Source organism: Microcebus murinus, unplaced genomic scaffold, assembly GCF_040939455.1.
Source record: "Microcebus murinus isolate Inina unplaced genomic scaffold, M.murinus_Inina_mat1.0 scaf010_hap2_Mmur4.0, whole genome shotgun sequence".
In the NCBI taxonomy this organism is placed as follows: Eukaryota; Metazoa; Chordata; class Mammalia; order Primates; family Cheirogaleidae; genus Microcebus; species Microcebus murinus.
In genome coordinates, this window is record NW_027438956.1 from 734,449 (window position 1) to 754,307 (window position 19,859).

General features: G+C 53.3%; 2 protein-coding genes across 5 annotated transcripts in view; one reads left to right on the top strand and one right to left on the bottom strand.

Moving 5' to 3' along the window:
* TBCD (tubulin folding cofactor D) overlaps window positions 1–19,859 on the top strand; it is a 132,155-nt gene that overhangs the window by 43,249 nt on the left and 69,047 nt on the right. The gene's annotated exons all lie outside the window — the stretch shown is intronic.
* Window positions 1,668–10,384, bottom strand: ZNF750 (zinc finger protein 750). 2 transcript variants are annotated; one of them, XM_012777287.3, is made up of 3 exons: window positions 10,295–10,384; window positions 3,274–4,907; window positions 1,668–3,133 (listed from the first exon to the last, which is right to left on the bottom strand). In XM_012777287.3, exons 2-3 carry the CDS (start codon window positions 4,716–4,718, stop codon window positions 2,401–2,403), a joined length of 2,178 nt encoding a protein of 725 aa, XP_012632741.2. In that variant the 5' UTR covers window positions 4,719–4,907; window positions 10,295–10,384; the 3' UTR covers window positions 1,668–2,400. The 2 variants fall into 2 exon arrangements, with proteins under 2 accessions (XP_012632741.2, XP_012632742.2); XM_012777288.3 differs by having other exon boundaries at window positions 3,274–4,902; window positions 10,295–10,382.

Here is a 19,859-nt window from a genome sequence, read left to right on the forward strand (position 1 = left end):
TGCCTTTTGACCATATGAATAATGCTGCTGTGAACATTTGTGTGCAAGTTTTGGGTGGACATGTTTTCATTTTTCTTGGGCATAGACCTAGGAGTGGAACTGTTGGAGCCTGTGGTAACTGTGTTTAACTGTTTATGAAACTCCCAAACTTTTTCTAAAATGATTGCACCATTTTGTATTCCCTCTAGCAGTGTTTGAGGTTTCCAGTTTCCCCACATCCTCACCAACACTTGCTTTTATGGATTTTTACAAAATAATAGCTGTCCTAGCGAGTCTGCATCCCCCTTCCAAGTTGGCATATATAGTTCTGTGTAAATCTAACCAGCCATAAAGCATATTGTATGCCACCCCGAGTACTGTCATTTTAAAATAAACCTGTTGCATCACTCTTCTGAAGATGTCCCGGGAATCTAGGTATCTGAATAATGTCATGTTTATCATCATCCATCAAAGATTTCTTAGGCAGGTTTTCCTTTCACAGGAAGTTCATCCTTCCTTTTTCTCCGTGAGTCACATTTCCATTTGCTTTTCCCAGAGAACTTTTTCCCAGTGGAATGTGTTTCTGTGCTTAAGAATCTTTTATTAATCTACTTATCATGTATCAGCAACAAAGAGAAAATATGTGACTGGAAACTTCAACTTTTACAGTTTGTATGGCTGTAAGGTGCTGAACTTTTCTTTTTTTGAGGCAAACTCTCGCTCTGTTACCCGAACTAGAGTGCAGTGGTGTGATCACAGCTCACTGCAGCCTCACACTCCTGGGCTCAAGTGATCCTCCCGCCTTAGCTTCCCAGAGTGCTGAGACTACAAGCGTGAGCCACCGCACCTGGCCAAAGTGCTAATAACCTTTTAAAAGTTTTTCTAGGTTAGGTTTAAAAAAAGTTTTTAGTACGAAGTTGACCAAAACAACATAAAATAGCATTATATTAAAATTCAGCTCTTAATAAAATAAGATGGATTTCTATTAATAGCTTCAGTTAGCTTTTGATGAATCATGCTTTTAATCAGAATAAGGCAAGGTTCTACATCAATACTATTTTTTATTTTCAGCTCAAAGGACTGGAGAAGCCTTGTTCACATAAATAAGTAGTTGGAAATGGCAGGAATTTTGCGTTTGCTGTGCTGGTGGTTTGAGCTTTTTCCAGGTTTGCTCCAGATCGCTGCGTGCTCTGCCTTTGGGCAGTTTCGCTGGGGCCTCCACGGTCCTGGTGAAAGTGATGAACTGAGAACCACCTGAGTCGTGGAAGGGCTTCTCAGCTGGTCACCGGAGTGATTCCTGTCCTCCGCGCCTGCAGCACAGTTTCCAGTGCCGGGGGAGGGCCTGCCTCTCAAAGTGGGGGAGACACTGCTGTGAGAAGGGACGTGGGGAGGGAGAGAGCCCTTTCCCAGGCAGAGGTCTGGGAGTTGAGGCTCCGGAAACAGTCTCCAAATCGCTCTGAGGCCTGAGGGGCACATGACCACGCTTGGCCACCAGTTTGTATATATGCACACATGTACTTACATATGCACACTCAAGCACACGTACACACCTACACGAGCACATACAGACACACACTCCCACACGTGCTCATGCACCTTCACGTGATCAAACACACTCACACATGCACACATCTACTCTGTTGCCTCAGCTGTAAACTCTTTCATTGAGTATCGTGGCAAAATACTCCTGACGGATAACACAGGGTTTATTTTGTTTTCATTTTATGTATCTTTAAGGTTCACATGAGTGATGGAAAATTAGCAACATACACATCATTTTAGGGAATGGAAAACAAGACTGAATAAGCCCGAAAATTCACTGTAACATCATAAGCAAATAGAACAATTGAGAATTCCTTCACCAGTAATACATTTTCCCTAATGGAAATAAATTATTTGTATAAATAGCCTATTGATGTTTGTGTGTTATTTAGTCATAACAAATCACAACATTTTTTTACATACAGCATCTTTAATGCTAGTACTGAGAATGTTTCTTCCTGATTTTTTTTCAGTATTTGTTATTTACTTCAAAACATACAGCTAAATCTAATAGAAAACCAATTAAAACAATTTGTTCTAGTGCTAAAATATTTGTAAGAAAAGTACTTGTAAAAGATCTCCCGTAAGATGGCTCACACCTCAGAGTTTCACATGTCTTCTAGTTCCACATTTCTCGTTTGACATTTTATGAAAATGAGAGCCAAAGTTTAATTTGTCAGTCTTGGAGTATATGTGTCACAGATGTTTGTACAATCAAAAGTAGAAGCACCTTTTGATATTTGTGTTTAATATTTACAAAGACCGAATTGCAACTTGTTTCTGTATTTTGAGGAAACTGCGTTTGTAAAGACCAACCAGACAGGAGGGGGAGGCAGTCCCTTCGACTGGGCGCCACAGCTGGGGCGAGTGCGCTCGGCCTTAGGACACCCGGGTCCTTTTGCGCAGCGTGAGCACTCGCGCCGTGTCGTTAGGCTTCGCTCTCTTAGCTCCGTGCTGGGATTTTCCTGCGTCCCTTTGGCTTGTCCTCTTTTGTCCTTTGGGTCTGAGGTCACACGGAGCCTCCTGGCTTTCCGTGGAACTGATGGTGGGCGCGTCTTGCGGGCAAGTGGCCTCCTGTGCCGTGGGCTCCCCGTCGCCCACCCGGACGTTCCCTGGGCTGTAGGCCGCCAGCTGGCACAGGGCCACGGCCGCCGTCTGCTTCTGCTCCTCGCTGCTGTCCACCATGTGTGCGTCCGGGGCCTTCCTGCTGGGGCTGGTTGACGGGGCCGCGTCAGCGTCTTGGTCGCCTTGCTCTGTCTCGGTGTGGCTTCCATCTCCGGAACCCTCCGTTTCAGTCTCCTGAGCAGCAGTTGCAGCCGGCTCTGCGCCTCGCAGCCGACTAGGGAAGGCTGGCCTTGCAGGCTGGGCGTTGCAGGGGTCCCGCACTGAGAGGTTGAGAGGCAGGTCCTGCAGCTCCGGGAAGCCTGCGGTTTCCGCTGGGGAGCTGCCTGCATACACAGGCGCCTGCGCGGCCACCAGCTTCGTCGCTGGCTTCTTGGAGAGGTTGAGGGGGCCCATCCTGGAGCTGTCCTCTGGGCTGGAAGGTGGGGCCTCGGCGAGGAGTGAGGAGCTGCCTGTCTGCGCCAGCGGGTCTCCGTCCGCGGTGCCGAGGCTGGAAGAAGCCAAGAGAAAGTTTAGCGGACCTTGCTTAGCAAAGCGACCGTGCAAAGCAGTTGGAAGCAAGTGCAAATGCGGCCAGCTGAGGTCAGCCCAACACTTTACCTTGGAGGTTTTAAAAATGAAATTTCTTACCTTTTTGGAGACTCCACTCTGTTGGGGGTCACCTGGACGACATGTGGGCATTCCACACTCTTCTTGACCGACTTGAAGGCTGTGAGGCCTTGCTCAGGTTGGGGGGGTCTCCCCAGGGGGCTGGGGGCTGCCTTGTTGGAGAGGTCGCACAGGCCCTCGCATGTCTGGCTCGTCTGCGTGAAGTTGGTGGGGCTTGGCCTCCCCGGGGAGCCCGTGGCCGCGCTGCCTGCGCGGGGGCTCATCTTGGCCCCCTCTGTGTCTTTCTGCCCAGCCTTGGGAGGGTCTTTGGCCTCAGGGATTGGACTTTCTTTTTCAAACTCTGTGTGTTTTTTGTGGGGGTTCGGAGGGTTTAGCTTGGAGGGACCCGAGGCTGGGTAGACCGGGGGGGACTCATCCAGCGGGCGGGGGCTTTGATCTTGCGTGATGCTCGTGGTGGGTGGGAGTCTGAGACCGTAGGAGGAGAACGCAGACTCTGGCCTGTAAAATCCGTAAGGAATCGGCAAGTTGGAGTGGTACTGCTGGAAAAATCTGTAGTGGTCGTATGTGGACAGAGGTGGGTTCAGGTGCTTAGGGGTTGGCCCCGGGGGAGGCAGGAAGTGTCTTTGGTCTTGAGCGCCATAGAGTGACAGCAGGGGTGTGTCACACTCGGGCGAGCTCCCGGCCAGCAGGTAGGGCGAGTAGATGGTGGCCAGCCCGTGTTCCGTGTAGAAGTGAGGTGGGTACTCCGGGATCGTGGGGTGCATGTAAGGGGAAAGGGCCCCAAACCCCTTTGTCGATGAGATTTTAGGTGGAAACTCTGGAGGGAGGAAGGGTGAGCTGGCTTTCCAGGGGTAGCCGGGTGCATGGAACGCAGACTTGGCGTGGAAAGCTGCGGCCTTGGTGGTGGGGCTGGTCAATGCCAGCAGTTCCGGTGCCTCGGTGCTTTCTGGCCCCTTGAGTCTGTGCTCCCCAACCGGGACAAACGCCGACGGGCGGACCACGCCGTCCAGGGCAGGCTGGGTGCTCAGGCCGGCTTCTGGAGCTGGGCTTGGGGGTGCCGTGTCCTTGCGGAGTGCTGGCTTCTGTCCCGGGCCCCTGTGCGGCCCCCGAGCCTGCAGCTCTAGGTTTTCCTTGGTGTCTTCCTTGGCAAAGCTGTGCTGGGGCTTTGTGTCGAAGTTGGAGAGTCCATTTGTGACAGGCTTGGAGGAGGCCGGCTGAGCCGGGGGCCCTGGTGGGGCGGCTTGCTTGGGGTCTGTTGAGTTAGATTTGGGGCACTTGGGCACTCGGTCTTGCTCTGACACCAACGTGATGGAGTTTTTGCAGAGGCCATACTTCATGTGGTTAAACAGATGTGACTTCTCGTTGCAAGTGAAGGGACACTGGAAGCATTTGTACTTGAAGGGCTTTCCTGGAGGCCTGGGGATGTAGTGAGGCTTTTTTGGCTTTCGCTCCTTGAGGAGACTCATCTCACCTCCTTGTGTTTCGCCTCTGGTCTTCTGCGTGGCGTGGTCAGCGCTGACTCCTGTTTGACTCGGACGTGTGGTTTTCAAAGCCCGAGTCTCCCTTCCTTTCTAAGCACTGTATCTGGCGCCGGCTCCACCACTTGCCGAGGGTCTGCCCGGGAGGGTCTCATGCGTCGGGTGGCCGGAGCTGCACTGCGGACAAACGGCGGGTTAGTGGGTTCGTGAAAAGTTGGTCTGACCTTGCTCACGTCCCTGCAGAGCCTTGGCATGCAGCACACTTGCAGCCCTACCCCCTGTTCCCTCGGTGGTGCAGCTCTGTCCTGGGAGAACCCTGCTGCCAGCTTCCCCATGTGTTCTCTGTTTTCTGGAACCTGACCTGAAGGAGGTGCCTGGGGCCCAGAGGAGTGTGGTGTGTGGAGTGCTGTTGTCAGTGCTGAGAGTGCCTGTTGCTCCCTGAGTCTGGGGGCTGTGATCTGCCTGAGATCTGCCCCTTTCCTCAAGAGTTCCCCCTGCCGTGCCCCCTGGGGCTAAGGGGCTGAGCCCCTGCCTCCACTTCCCCGGCCCTGCCCCAGCGGTCGTCACCACCGTGAGCTCACAGGCTGGAAGCAGTGACCGTGTGACTGTGCCCCTCAGTTAGATGCTTTGTGGCAGTTCTGCCCACTCAACCACGTTGGTGCATCTGTGATCGGGTGTTTCTGTGGAAGCAGGCAGCTCTGCTCTGGCTGCCTCCAGAGCCACCTGTGAAAACTCAGCTGTACTCTTAAGTAGCGTTTGTTTCTCAGAGGATGAGTGTTAATCCTGGGTGTCAACACAGGTGGTTTGAAGTGCTGTCGAGGTGGGTTTTACGTCCCAGGGTGACCGTGTGTTCCATGCTTTGCACCCCTTGCTGATGTTGGGGAGCTCCCGTGTGCACCCCGCCCTGCCACCCAGGACACTCCTGCAAAGGGCAAAACCAAAGCCTCGCAGCCCTGGCGTTCAGAGAGAGCAGGGTTGGGTACCGGTCTCAGAAGTGGTGGGGTCGTGGGAGAACGCTGTTGGAAGTGGGCCCAGGCCTCTGGCCATGCCCACTGGTGCTGGGACTGGCCCAGCTGTCCGGACACTGCCAGAGGGTGTCCCTCTCCCCTCTCCAGCTCCAGGCTTCCTTTCAAGGCTGCCGTGCACATACCCGGGTGCTCCCTCTTCTCCTAACCCGGCGTGAGGCCCGGCACCTGGGTCTACAGGCCCTCGACTGCGCCCGGACGAGGGCGTGCAGGCAAGGGCCTGGACCTTGGTGCCGTGGATCAAGGCTGTGCACCTTAATTTGTGTAAAAAATGTAAAAAGGAAAAGGTATTTAGCTTCCAGATATTTTCAATAGTTTAAAAATTAAATGGAAATGATTTAAGAAAACTGTTTCAGCTGGTTTTGTTGTAAGGCATGAGCAAATATGCTCAGTTCTGCGTCTCTGTGAGACGTCATATACGAAGCATCTCCTCCTGGACAGCGTTGGTCAGCACAGACCACTGAAAAGCAGCCTTTTAAACAGAAATGTGGATGAGGAATCTGAGAGGTCTGCTGTCACCAAATAAAACGTCACTCTCACCCACGTCCCCGTGCCTCACACACACCCTGCCCAGATGAGGTCATGCGAAGCAGCTGTAGGAATGGGGCCTTGATTTTCACATGGATGCCCTGAATTCTGAGAAAGCTGCCTGCTGATGGTGATTTCCCAGCAAACTGGTTTCTCCACTCATTTATTCAGATTTCTTAAAAGCGCAGAGAACTGTGCTCTCCCCACTGCCAGCTGCCTCTGTTAACACATTCTCAGTTCTTAGAACTGATTCTTACTTACTAGGCAGTGGCTTGGTCAGACAGGAGGGCTGTGCTGGTGGACGGAGCTCCTGCGTGGCAGTGAGGGCGAGGCATGCGTTTTGGGTGAGAAGTAAGGTGTTTGGTTGCCCCGTAGGCCTGGAGGGTGTCAGGGGGACAGAGTTCCAGCTGGCGGGTCGGGGCAGGCGACACCCTGGGGCCAGAACCCTCGCCCCGGCAGCACCCCCACTGTGTGCAGAGGTCTTGAGGTGCCAGGTCAGAGCCAAGCAGACCCAATGTGCAGTAATCTGTCTTTCCACTTTCCCCCCTTATTAAAAGAGAAAATGGGAAAAATTCTTTATGGCTGGGGCTGTGCCTGGGGGCAGGTCTGCCCAGGGCGGGAGGGAGAGTGGCTGCCGGGCCTCCCTGCGGCAGCCGGCGGAGCGGGGCCTGATCCCAGCCGAATGCGGGGCGGCCGGGTGAGCCAGTGGGCCTGTGCGGGCTCGCCGCGCCCTGCTCCCGGCTCCGGAGGCGTGGGAACCTCTGCGAGGCAGGTTCCCAGGGTGTGTAGGATATGTCACGGCAGAGATCTGAAAACCGATGATTCCACCTCTAGCTGGAAGCATCACGATCAAAATGATGACAGCTACAAAACGTTTATCAGGCGAGCGCCGCGTCCCAGCGATACCAGGCGTGGACGCAGACACGCCACCCCCAGCTCTAGAACGAGAGAGCTGGAAGGAAAAAATCCCCTCGGGGCTTAAGAAAGTAAAGACTTCAGTTTCAGAAGCAGTGTCATTTCATATTGCCGACACTTTCAGCCAAAAAAAAAAAAAAAAAAGTAAGTAAAATAAAAATAAGCAGCCCATATTGGTTAAGCTTTCCCAAAAGTCTCACAGGAGGCAAGTTTTACATAAGTTGCCCAACTATCACCCAAGAGAATAGTTTGGGAAATAATTGCTTTTATGTTAATATATATATATTTTTTAGTCAAATATTGTTGTCTTTGAAGTTTTCAACCCTGCCGTTCTGTCCTGTGGTTGTTGTGCTCGCCGGGCGGCAGCCAGGTCTGGGGAGGCAGGTGCCCCCCCACCCCCCGGCTCCTGCACAGGGACAGTGTTGCAGGGTTTAATCACTCAGAGGGAATCTGTTTAAAAACAGAGTCTTGGGGCAGCAGTTTTGGTAACCTTGGATAAACTGACTGCTCGGGATTGCACAACGTGCTGATGAAACAGGGAGCAGGCTGGCTCAGACTGGGACGTGCAGTTCGCTTGATCTATAAAACTGCAGCGGCGTCGGGTGAGTGGGACAGAGCCGAGGCCCCGTGAGCTTCGGGGGTGATGTCAGCGGGAGCGCCGTCTCCTGCCCGCGTGGGGTTTGCGAGGGAGAAGAAACTGAACCTGACCGCCGGGGCCGGCCGGTCACACCTGTCTGTGGCCCAGAGGCCTGACTCGCCCCCGTCTGGTCAGCTTATTCCCGCTGGACTCTGTCTTTGCCCAGCTGTCAGTGCTACATGTTCCAAACAGTGTATTATTGCCACAACAGCATAATCCAGAACTGTAAGTGTTTACAGTAAGTTTGGATTTGCATTCGGAGGCCAGGTTTTTCTAGAGGCAGCAAGACAGGTGTTTGACGTGCTCCTTTCCTGGAGGAGGCACATTTCTGTCCGGTCAGTACCCGGAGAGCTGACTGTTGAGCCGCTGGGGGCTCACTCCCCCCACCACCCAAAGTTTGGGAACTGTGGTATTCGCACGTTTAAAATGAAGGCACCAGCGTGACCCTGAGGGAGGCTTCCCCCTGCCTCTGGGTCACCGCGCTGGGCCAGCTGGAGGCGCAAAGAGTGCAGACACCTCTGCCCGGCTCTAGTCTGGGCCCAGGGGCCTGCTGCTGAAATGCTGCCGGGGTTCCCTCCTCTACCTGCTCCCCAGAGGGGTGGACTCCCCTGTGCTCTGTTCTCCAAGATCCCTCCTTGCCCGGCCCCGCCTGGCGGCCTTCCTCTCCAAATCATTTCAGACCATGCCACCAGTGGAGACAGTGTCTACACTGCAGGGCATAAGAGTGTGTGTGTGGGGGCAGTGACTTGAAAACATGCACAGGGTCCAGCATGAGCTTTCACCGGAGTTTCCCCGCAGTGTCTGCAGATGCCCCTTTGTGACTTTCTAGGTGTTGTAAGCGCCTGTGTTCAGCAGATTCACTTTGCCCCTGGAAAGTGTCTGGAGCTGAGAGCGTGCTCCTCTTCCTGTTCCCTGAGCACCCGTCTGGGCATAACTGCCCACACAGCGCTTCGAGCAGCCTGTGGTTTCGGTTGGCCACAGGGCTTTTATTTTCAAAGCACTGAATTGCCAGCGCACCCTCTCTCGACAGGTCCCTAAGTGTGAACAGCTACGTCGCTGCCGGTCGCTGGGATAATAGCGAGTGGCTGGCATGTCTGAGACGTTTCTAAGGAGTTTGGACTTTGAAATACAGACGAGAGAGGTTTTTTTTTTAAGAGCTTCGGTAGGACACAATGGAGGTAATTATAGCCTGACTTTTTAGGGCATTTCTGTGACGGGCTGGGCAGCTCTGCCTGTCATGTGCATTAGCCTGTGGACTGAAGCAATGCTGCAGTGCTCCTGTTGGTGTCCAGCTGTCTGGCAGGGAACCTCACCAGCTAGAACGTTCTGAAGGGCTTGCTATAATTACAATATTGTGATGTGGCGTTATTGCATAACTCAAGGACACGCCATTGTCGCCTACCCACTGGGGTGTCGCAAGAACAAGATTTGTGAGTTTTTCTGCGATTGAGCTTTTCCAGTGATTGACCGCCACTCCCTCCCAGACTTTCGGTTCTTTAAAATGAAGGATAAACGTGAGGACAGCCATGACCCAGGGAGAAAGACAGCTTTCTGGAATATAATTTGGAGGAATGGATCCAGAAAAACAGCCAGGGGCTCTATCTCATTTCAGCGGGGGGCCCCCGAGTCACGGGCAAGCTCTCAACGGTGAACGCACACGGCTTAAAACACTGGATGCGTATCCACTGGAGCTGAACCTGCCTGCCCCGTTTGTCTTTAAAAAGCCAGCCTGAAACACGGGAAGGCCTTTGTTGGTGAGAAGTAAAAATTATGATAACAGAGTGGACAGATTTTGCTTAAATGAAGCCTGACTTTGGTCAGATTTGGCCAGTGATTTGGTCATTAATTGTTCTCATACAGATCAGATCTGTGTGAATTTCACATAAAGACAAGCCATCCCCCCTCCCCGTGTGTGTGTGTGTGTGTGTGTGTGTACATATGTAAAATCTTAACAACCAAACAAGAACTTAACCTCTTCAAAGTTTTGTTTTTTAAGCTAATGTCAAAACAGTACTTGTTTTAAACTGTTAAAGTTTAAAAAATCTAGAAATTAAAATCACCTGATATATATGTGCATATATATATATATATATATATATATATATGATCTTTGCCTCTTTTATGTTGAAATTTATCGTAGTTTACTTTTAAGGTAAGGAACAATTAAGCCATAATATAAACTTGTGTTTTGGTTTAACTCTTATGAGTTATATGGCAGAAATGAGGAATTGATTTCCAGATAAACTTGTTCGTAGTCTTAGAATAAAGTCTCAGCCTTGTTAGGAGTTTTGTAATGGTGACCTGCGTCCCAGCAGTGCACCTGCCGGGCTGAGCAAGCCTCAGAGCAGGGAGCAGGTCAGAGAGACACCGGGCAGGCGATTTATTCAGCCAGAAATTCTGAGATACATCTGAGAGCCGTTTTGAAAGAAAACTTGAATTTGAAAAGAAACAGCACTTACCAGAGGTGGGCAGCGGGGGATGTGGCCGTCCGGGCGCCGGTGGCTGCGGCTGACATGCGGGAAGCAGGACCTGTTCGCACGCCTGCTCGGTGAAACTGGAGCCGGCAGTGCCAGTGGGAGGGGTTTAAGTGTAGGAGTTGAGCCCTCGGGGCGTAGAGATGCACCTGATATTCTCCCGCCCGCAGCTACGATTCATGTGTTTGCACCCCCAGCCACTCCGCAGCGCTGGACCGCCTCGGGAAGCCCCTGCTCTGTGCTGCACCGCGCTGGGGCCGCCAGCCGGCTCTGGGTCCGAGGCGTCTCGGGTGCTCCTGGGGAGAGCACAGATTGCCGTGGTGTGGGCTGTGCTCCCTCTGATACGAGTTTGCTGTCACAATAAAGACATCATGTGTGAGCCTTTCCTTTAGAGTCTCAAGCAACACGTGTGTCCACGGCAGCAGCTCAGCGCTTGGATCTGTCCTTAAACACACGGGCCCCAGGAGGTGCGGCGTTCCTGGTGTCCTTGCCACGGAGGGCCCAGGGAGGCCCTTGGTGGTCTGTGTGCCTGTCACCCTTCCCCTTGCTCCCGAGAGTCTTTGTCGGTGCCTCCTCGAGAGCCCAGCGCAGGCAGGGAGCTGACCTCAGCCGCTGTGTCACCGGGGCCTGCCGGGGCTTGCCTGGGACCAGGCACCACACAGGCTGCGCCGCAGGGGTGTGGGGTGTGGGGCATGTGTGTCAGTTCTGCACAGCCTCATGCGCCCGCACTCTCTCATGCCTCCTTTAAAAAAGTGACTAAGACACTTTGGGGCCAGTTTTTATCTCCCCCCAGCCGCTCGCTCGGTCCGAGGCTGCCACCCAGCTGTGGGGAGGGCTGTGACGTGGTGTCGCTTTGGGGACGGGGAAGGAGATGGTACCCGCTGGTGGCACCTGAGGCTGCTGGGCAGAGGCCGCAGCGCCGTGGCACAGGGACAGGCTTCCCAGGACAGACACGTTGCGTTTCTTTGTTTTTTTTTTTAAGACTTAAGATTTTTCTTGGCTTTTACTTTTATATTTAATTCATTAAATTTTTTTATGGTTTCTTTTGTCCAAATTAGATGTCCATATACTTTATTAAAAATTTTTTTGTTGTTGTTAGTAGAAACAAGGTCTCGCTCTGTCACCCAGGCTGGAGTGCAGTAGTGTGATCGCAGTTCACTGCAGCCTCCAACTCCTGGGCTCATGTACCTGGTGCCACCACATTCAGTTAATGTTTTTGTTATTTTGTAGAGATAGAGCCTCGCTGTGTTGCTCAAGCTGGTCTTAAACTCCTGGCCTCTAGTGATCCTCCCCAAGTGCTGGGATTACAAGTGTGAGCCACCACACCTGGCCTTTTTCTTTTTAGTATCTCATTCCCATGTGGTAGTTGCGACCACTTGTCTTTCTGAGGATTTTAGTGATGGTTTTATTTTTTGGTAGGGTATGGGGGGGTGTTCTGCCCATATTTTTTCTTTTGTCTTTCCAAGAGCTGGAGGCTCACTGTATCCCCAAGGCTGGACTCAAGTGATCCTCCTGCCTCAGCCTCTGGAGTAGCTGGGGCTGCAGAGGCATGGGCCCATGTTGGGGTCTCCCTGTGTTTTCAGCGGGGCCTGTCCGCCTTCCAGGGCCCTCTGTCCCTCTCAGGGATGGGGAGGCTGCTGGCTGACACTGGAGACGGGGGTGCTTCCTCAGTGCTGCCTGTTTTAGGGCCACCCTCACAGTGCTCTGGTCCAGCGGGTCTTGAGCCCTGTGGGGATTCTGTTGCGTCGTCTGGGGGGCTGGGACTCCTCGGGTCTGAGGCACTGCGCGCTGGTCCATGTGCCTCCACCTCCTGAGTTGCTGCCTCCAGTTGCTGCCTTTCCTGTCCTCTTGGACCTCGTAGCATACGCCTTAAAAAAGTCCTTTTCCCATGACCCAGAAGTCTTGAGATTAAGGTTTTGACCAAGGTCGCATCTTAGGGCGTGTGTGTAGTGGGGGTGGCCGCCGGGCCTGTGCATGGTTTGCAGAGCAGTGTGCACGGAGGCTGAGCCACTGGGAGGGGACAGCGGACGGTCACCCGGAGGTGGAGGAAGTGCCTCCCTGCAGGACGCCCCTTGTGGGGTGGGCCTGGGGCGCCTGGGCAGCCCTGCTCTTGGGGTGCAGCAGGTGGTGCTTGTGGCGAGGGTGGTGCTGGGAGTGGTGCCGCCAGCCCGCCCTGGGCCTTCCTCCCTGGCACGTGGACTGGGAGCCCTCTGCTATTGAGCTCTGGAGCTGAGGGGCATTGTCTTTCCCAGCGTGGCCCAGCGTGGCCCAGCTATGCCACGGGAGGCGGAGGATGGGGGCTCTAGGACGGATTCTGTCCGCTGAGGCCCTTCCTGCGTGTTCCCTGGCACCCTTGCCGCCGTCGCCTCCTCCTCCAGGCCTGTGTGCCTTCTGTGACTTGGGGCAGTTACCTGCCCTCCCTGGGGACTGGAATTCACAGGAAGTCCCCTGGTGGTGGCACAGTGGGTGGTGTGCATCTTTTCAGAGAACATCTTTGACCAAGAAAGGGGTCACGGTTTTTTACCTTGTTATAAGTAAATGCAAGATAACTTTTAATTCTTTGTGTTTCTTCTGGGGAGCTGTGTCTGGAGGGATGGCAGTGAGAACTTGGCGGGAGGTCCGAGGCTGAGTTCAGCTCCCCACCCGGCTGTCCTGGTCACAGGACGTGTGCCCAGTTCTCCAAGGAGGGGCCCGACCTCCCGACCCAGGCCATACTGCAGGGGGATCTCACCATGGACGGGACGCTGGGATGAGGGGGCTGGGCCAGCCCCGGTGTCCCTTCCTGACCCATTCCTAAGGGTTGGCAGCTGTGGTCCCTCCCAGAAGGGGGAGCCCCCCAGCCCCCAGCTCACCCTGTTGCTTCACCTTAGCACCGGGAAGCCTGTTCCTTAGGGTTTCCTGGTTGTCATTTGTTTCCATGTGGAGCCCCATAGTGAGAGACTGCAGGGAAACATGTGTTTCCCCAGGCGTCCCCAGGCCTGGTTGCTGTCCGTGCCTGCCCGGCACTCCTGCCCTCATCCTCTCCGCTGCCGATTCCCTCCTTCCGTTCTCCGTCCCCAGGGACCCAAGTCTTCCATCCCCTGCGTCCCAAGTCTGCTGCAGCCTCTGGGCTCGCTTCTTCCTGCAGGAAGCCGCAGTGGGCCCAGAGACGTTCCCAGACTGAGGTGGTACCGCCAAGAGTGTTAGCTGGTTTGGGGTCCTGGGCCCTGTCCTCGAGCGCCTGGATGCCCCAGCCAGAGTGGCCCTGGAGTCTCTGCAGACCACGGTGTCGGGGGTCGCTCCAGCTGGACAGGGCGAGTCTATTAAGGGCTCCTTGGTCTGAGGCCTGGCGCAGCGGCCTGGGCTCCGGACCCTGGGACCTCGAGCCGCCCAGCCCACCCAGCCAGCTGCCTTGTGTCCCATGGGTGAGGGTGGGTTTGGTCTCTCGTTAGAAAAGCACCTGGGAACACTAGCAGGCTTTCGCTTGTTGTGTCACACAGTCCAGTGACACGACGTGGGAGTAGAGCTTATCTGGCCGCCGTAGCGAGATCGGTCCGAGGGGTGCGAGCAAGTCTGGAGAGAGTTTTCCTGCTGGACATTTGTTTTCCTTTGATGAGCGAGTGGAGGACTTTATTGGTAATTTGAAGGCTGAGATGTGTGATGCCATTATTTGAAATTTGTCTATTATTCCAATAATGCCACTATTTGCATTTTTATTGAACTGGAGCTAATTTATTTATTTTTTTTTTTTTGAGGGGTGAGCACAGAGCAAATGGCCTCTCTCTCTTGCTGCAGTTTCCTGCCAAGGCCCCCTCTGGCTGCCGGGAGTCTGGTGGGGGTGGGGTGTGCAAGCGGGAACAGCCCGCAGGCCCGGCCGGTGCTGCAGCGGGAGGGTGGCAGTTTCTGGGTGTGTGCCTGTAGGCAGCGTTTGTGCCCACTCCATCCCCTGGCCCCTCCCTCCCGACGCCTTCGCCCAGGGCACATGCAGACCACGAGCAGAACCGAGGCTGTGGAAATGGGGCTCCTTTCGGAACAAGAGGTCAGAGGCTTTTGTCTGCTGTTTGAATGGGGTCCCGGGCTACCCCCCCCCACCCCCGACTCCGCTGGCGTGGACGGCTGCAGCCTCTGTGTCTGAAGAGAAACCTGAAACCCTGAGCAGTGGCTTGTTTTGTCTTTGATTGGGAAACTCGGTTCAGGTTTGTGAACTCGGGCCAAGTCCAAGGATTCCCACAGTTTTCTTCACCTCTTTTGCTCTCCCCACCCGACAGTAAGCATCTCCAGTTTCAGGATTCTGGCTGGTCTTGACTCAGACTCCACACAGTCTTCCAGGGGCAGCTCCCGAGACTCCGCCCCTCACCGTGGGCCTGCTGTTTGGAAGGTGCTTTTACGTGTACAGCTCTGTCTGCAGCCGAGCGTAGAAGTCATGTGCCTAAACAAGGACAAAAATTTTAAAAATTAACACTCAGATTTCCTTTATTCCCCCCATGCTACAGATAGCATCAGTGAAAACATAGCAATAAAAACGGACATGAGTGGACCGAAGGTTCTAGAACTGGCTGGGCTGTGCCTCAGCCCCTTCCCACTCTCTGCTGTGACTCCTGCTGGCTCTTCCGCTCTCTCTGCTGTGTCCAGGGCTCGGCAGGCGTGGCCTTCAGGGCGGTGCTTTTCCCCGGTTGTGTCCTGGGCCCGTCGAATTTCCGTCCTTTTCAGTGTTTATTGCCAGGCACTGGTTTTGGTTCTTTTTCAGATCTTCCCCATTCGTTCCTTTTGCTATGGCTTTCATTTCCCCTTTCTTATCTTTCACATTCTAAACTTGTTCTTTTGATAGTCTTTTTAGCTTCTGTTAGCTCAAGTTCACTTCAAGTTCTGAAGGTAAGAATGCTCGTCACAGGCGTTGGGCGCTGTGCTGGGCTGTGTTCCAGGCACCGGGACTCATGGCGACTCCTCACGTGACCCCGGAGGCGGGGCTGCCGTCATCCAGAGTGGGGGGCTGGCTCCTGGAGCTGGGGGTCCCTTTCGCTGGTGCTGTGAAGCTGTGGGGGCTTGTGTTGTGTCAGCCAGTCGGGGACCTCCTGCTGGGACCCCCTTCCTTGGTGGCTCTGGGAAGGGTTGTGCACGATTTGGAGAAGCAGAGCCGCAGCCTTGCTTGTGAGCAAGGCAGAGCCCGGCCGCTGCGCTGCCCAGGCTGTGCATGGGTGCCATGCTGCCGCCACCAGCCCGCCACACCCCTGCAGTGGAGAGGAGCTCTTCCTGGCCACTGGGTGTGGTGCTTGTGGCGACCCCAGACTGATACAGGTGCCAAAATTACTGTTGAAGACCATTAAAAGCAAAAAACAGCAGTGCTACAGAGATAAGTGGACATATCTGGTATCTTCCTGAGAGCCCAGAACACCCCCTCAATTATTGATAATCAATTAGAAAACAATACACGGTATAGACAGTACACACACATTGCTATATGTAATGTGTACATACAATACTTGAACAGTAGAAGTGACAGGCTTGACTCCTTGGTTAACCCTGCACTGGCAATTGGAGAACACATGTTCTCAGACACATGAGGAGCATTTATAAGTATCGTGCCATAAAACCTTGAGAAATTTCAAAGACCCGTGAACATATAGGCTATATTCTCTAATCACAAAACAATGAAATTATAAATTAGATACAGAAAGATAAAAATAAGGCATGAATTTTTAGTTGGAAAACGAGGATTTCTAAATAACACAAGTCAGAGGAGAAATTCCAGAGGAAATGTTAAGATAAGCCAGGCATGGCTCACACCTGTAATCCCAGCACTCTGGGAGGCCAAGGCAGGAGGATCACTTGAGGCCAGGAGTCTGAGACCAGCATGGGCAAGAGTGAGACCCCATCTCTACAAAAATAGAAAACCAGCCGGGTGTGGTGGCATATGCCTGTAGTCCCAGTTATTTGGGAGGCTGAGACAGGAGGATCTCTTAAGCCCAGGAGTTTGAGGCTGCTGTGAGCTGTGATGACAACACTGCACTCTAGCACAGGGTAACAGAGCAAGACCCTGTCTCAAAAATAAAATAAAATTTAAAAATAAAAACAGTGACAAAATTTTGTTTCTAGAATTTTGGGATGCTGCTAATGGCATACTTCACCGGAAATTTAAAGGCTTAAGGAGGAGTTGTGAAATTGTGGCCTGCTGGCCCCATCTGGCCTTGGCCTGTGTTTGTGAAGCTTTGGAGAGAAAAATAGTTTTTGTATTTTTAAAATATTGTAAGAAGCACAAAAAGAAGGTGTGGCGTGGCCTGCTGTGGCCGCAGAGCCTGAAGCACTCGCACTCTGGCCGCGGGACCGTGGCATCCCTGCCTTCAGAGCTCGTGGGTGGAGAGAAGGCTCAGGCTGTGCAGGAAGGAGGAGCAAGAAGACCAGGAGTGTAACGGCAGGGATGAGTGGAGCAGGTCGTGGTCCCACGGGCGCCAGAGCCTGCGTTGGTTCTTGGAGAGGAAGCGTAGCCGAGCCGTCTGCACGCTGGGCTGGGAGCTGCGCCGCGGCTCTACGGACACCGGATGTGGCGTGATCGCATCTTTCGACAACACGTGACGGCTCAGACAAAATAGACTTTCCTAGAAAACACAATGCATCAAAAGTGCCCCAAGTGGAAGTGGAAAAGGAGCCCCTGTGTGCGTCAGGACCCTTCTTTATGTGTCGAGACAGTCATGCCTGCCTTAGGGTTTTCAGCAGTTTCACTGGGGCAGTTCATAGGCTACATCGCATAGCTCCCCCATTCACAGCGCATAGCTTGGTGGCTTGGTGGATTTATCGAGTTGCACAGCCACCGCCGCAGTCAGCTTTGCGTTTCAATTACCCCCAAAGCAGCTCCACACTCCTTAGCTGTCCTCATAACTGTCCCACCACCAGCCTGTCGCTGTCTCTAGATTTGCCTGTTCTCAACGTTTCCTGGACATGAACTCACACAGCACATCCTTTGCTGAGCATGGTGTCGCCACGGTTCATCTGTGTCATGTCACACGGTGCTTCATGCTTGTTCGAAGGACGTTCCGTCGTGGGATGTGTGAGTTTGGGCACCATGACGCATGCAGTACCACGGACTGACCAGCTTACACGGCAAGTTTATCTCCCGCCGTTCTGAAGGCTGGAAGGTGAGGTGGAGATGTCAACAGGTGGTTTCTCCTGGGGCGAACCACCTTCCACGCGTCCTCATGCGTGCCCTCCGCCCGTGTGCTGCCTCCTTGTTTCCTCTTCTCGTGGGACACCGGTGCTGTCAGGTCGGGGCCTCTGGTGACCTCGTTTTCCCTGAATCACCTCTCCAGACACAGCCACAGCCAGGGGCCTGGGGCTTAGGGCTCAAATTTTGGGGGATGCAGTTCGGCTCACAGCAGGTGGAGAGACCTCGTTTTGTTTCTCCACTTGTTAGCCAGTAGACACGGGGTTCCCATCATCTGGCTGTTAGGAATGGAGCTGCTGTCCGTCCACGTGTGGTTTTTGTAAAGATGTGAGTTTTCGTCCCTCCTGGGTGCACACCCAGGAAGGGAGGAGCACAGGGCTGTTTGGAAGGGTACGGAACTGGTGTCCGTCAGGAGTTTAGAACAGCGTTAGCCTGTGAGGGATTGTCTCGTGCCTGGCGGTGGTGACGTGGGCGCTGCGTCCAGATAGAAGGTTGGGTGGGTCGAGGCTCTTCTCGTCTGAGGTTAGTGCAGCTACCTCAGCTTTCCTCTTCTGGCCTTTCCTAGCATTTCCTTTTCTGTCCTCATCTTTTTACATTCTACATCTTAGATGTATGTTGAGTAAAAATTGACTCTGATTTAAATCTGGTGAGTTTAGACCAGTTACACTAAATCTAAGTACTGACACGTTGGGGTTTTGGCCTCCCGTCTTACTATTTGAATTGCGTTTTCTGTTTTTTAAAAACAAATATTTTTCTTGCCTTTCAAAAAACTGTGGTTTCTGCTGTTTCCCCCAGCATCACCCCAGTTCCATCCCATATCCCCTCCTCTGTCCACAGTTTCTTAGCCCGTCCTCTAACTCACAGCACACTCTCCGTGACCACTTCCCACCTGACGAGCATCATCGTTGAGTTTTTAGTTCCTTTTGTTGAATATCAGACATCACAGGTTGAGCATCCCTAACCCAAAAGTCCAAAATCTGAAACGTTTTTGAGTGTAGACTTGATGCCACAAGTGAAAGCTCCACGTCTGACTTGATGTAATGGGTTATGGTCAAAACGCAAGCACAGAACACAATTGCTCAGCACCCCTGTTGGGGAAAAGGCCCTCCCAGCCCCCTCCAGCTGCGGGATGTCTTTCCCAAGCACAAGCTGCCCCACCCAGGCGGGTGCTGCAGGCCCAAGTGCAGGCTGGACGTGCCCACAGCAGGTTCCCCATGACGCCTGTGTGGGCCGAGACCTGTGTGCATTACTTGCTGTGTTTTTTGGCTTATTCTCTGCTCAGTGGTGCAAAGATACTGTTGAAATATCAGAAAGGCCTGCAGACACCCCTGTATATAGCGATAAGAGGAAGAGGAAACAACCTACAGGCACCCCTGTAGGTAGCAGCGATAAGCGGAAGAGGAAACAACCTACAGACACCCCTGTAGGTAGCAGCGATAAGCGGAAGAGGAAACAACCTACAGACACCCCTGTAGATAGCGATAAGAGGAAGAGGAAACAACCTACAGACACCCCTGTAGGTAGCAGCGATAAGAGGAAGAGGAAACAACCTACAGACACCCCTGTAGGTAGCAGTGATAAGAGGAAGAGGAAACACTTGTTTCTCTGTAGCACGGAAAGTCCAGCTGCCAGAGAAGCTGCACGATGATGACAGTGGAACATCTCACAGGAGAGTGCGGTGTTGGAGAGGCCACGTGTGACTGGAAGAAGCAGGAGGACGAGCCACTGAAGTTCTGTGCTGAAAGGGACAGACAAAATCGTTAATAAAAAAATAGAAAAACGTCACACAAAGCTAAAAATGAAAGAGGAGACCTGCCAGCCTCTCAGAGACCAGTCACAAAATAAGCAAAGATCTGTCGCAGGGAACTGAAAACTGAAGGGGACTGTTGAATATGCAACAGGCTGGTCGCAGAAATTTAATAAAGACGTGGTGTTACATTTTCAAAGATTTGTGGCCATAACACGTCTGCTTATCAGCAGGCAGCAGAGGAATTCATTGACGGGTTGCCACGGTCACCGAGGATGGAGCTGATGGAACATCCCTGTTCTGGTGCCATGGCCCTGGGAGGGCACTGAGCACAGCTGGCCGGGCAGCCCTGCGGGAACCAAGACGCCAGGGGCAGAGTGGCTGTGCGGGGATGTGCAGTGCGCAGGCGTGCTGTCATAGGTGTGGGCTCCTTACCAGGCCGTCATCCTGCTGGTGAAAGGCATGGACTGCCTGGGACCTCCTTTCTGATCGGTCCCACGAGATCTGTGCTGGGAGCTTGTGCCCACTGGACCGGATGAGGACTGCGAGAGTGTGTTGTTCCTCGACAGCTGTTCTGCTCCTCCTCCAGCTGCAGTTACCACCCAAATCGTGTGTATGCCACATCCTTTCCCTCAAGTGTGACTTCATCAGTTTAGCCCGTGACCAGG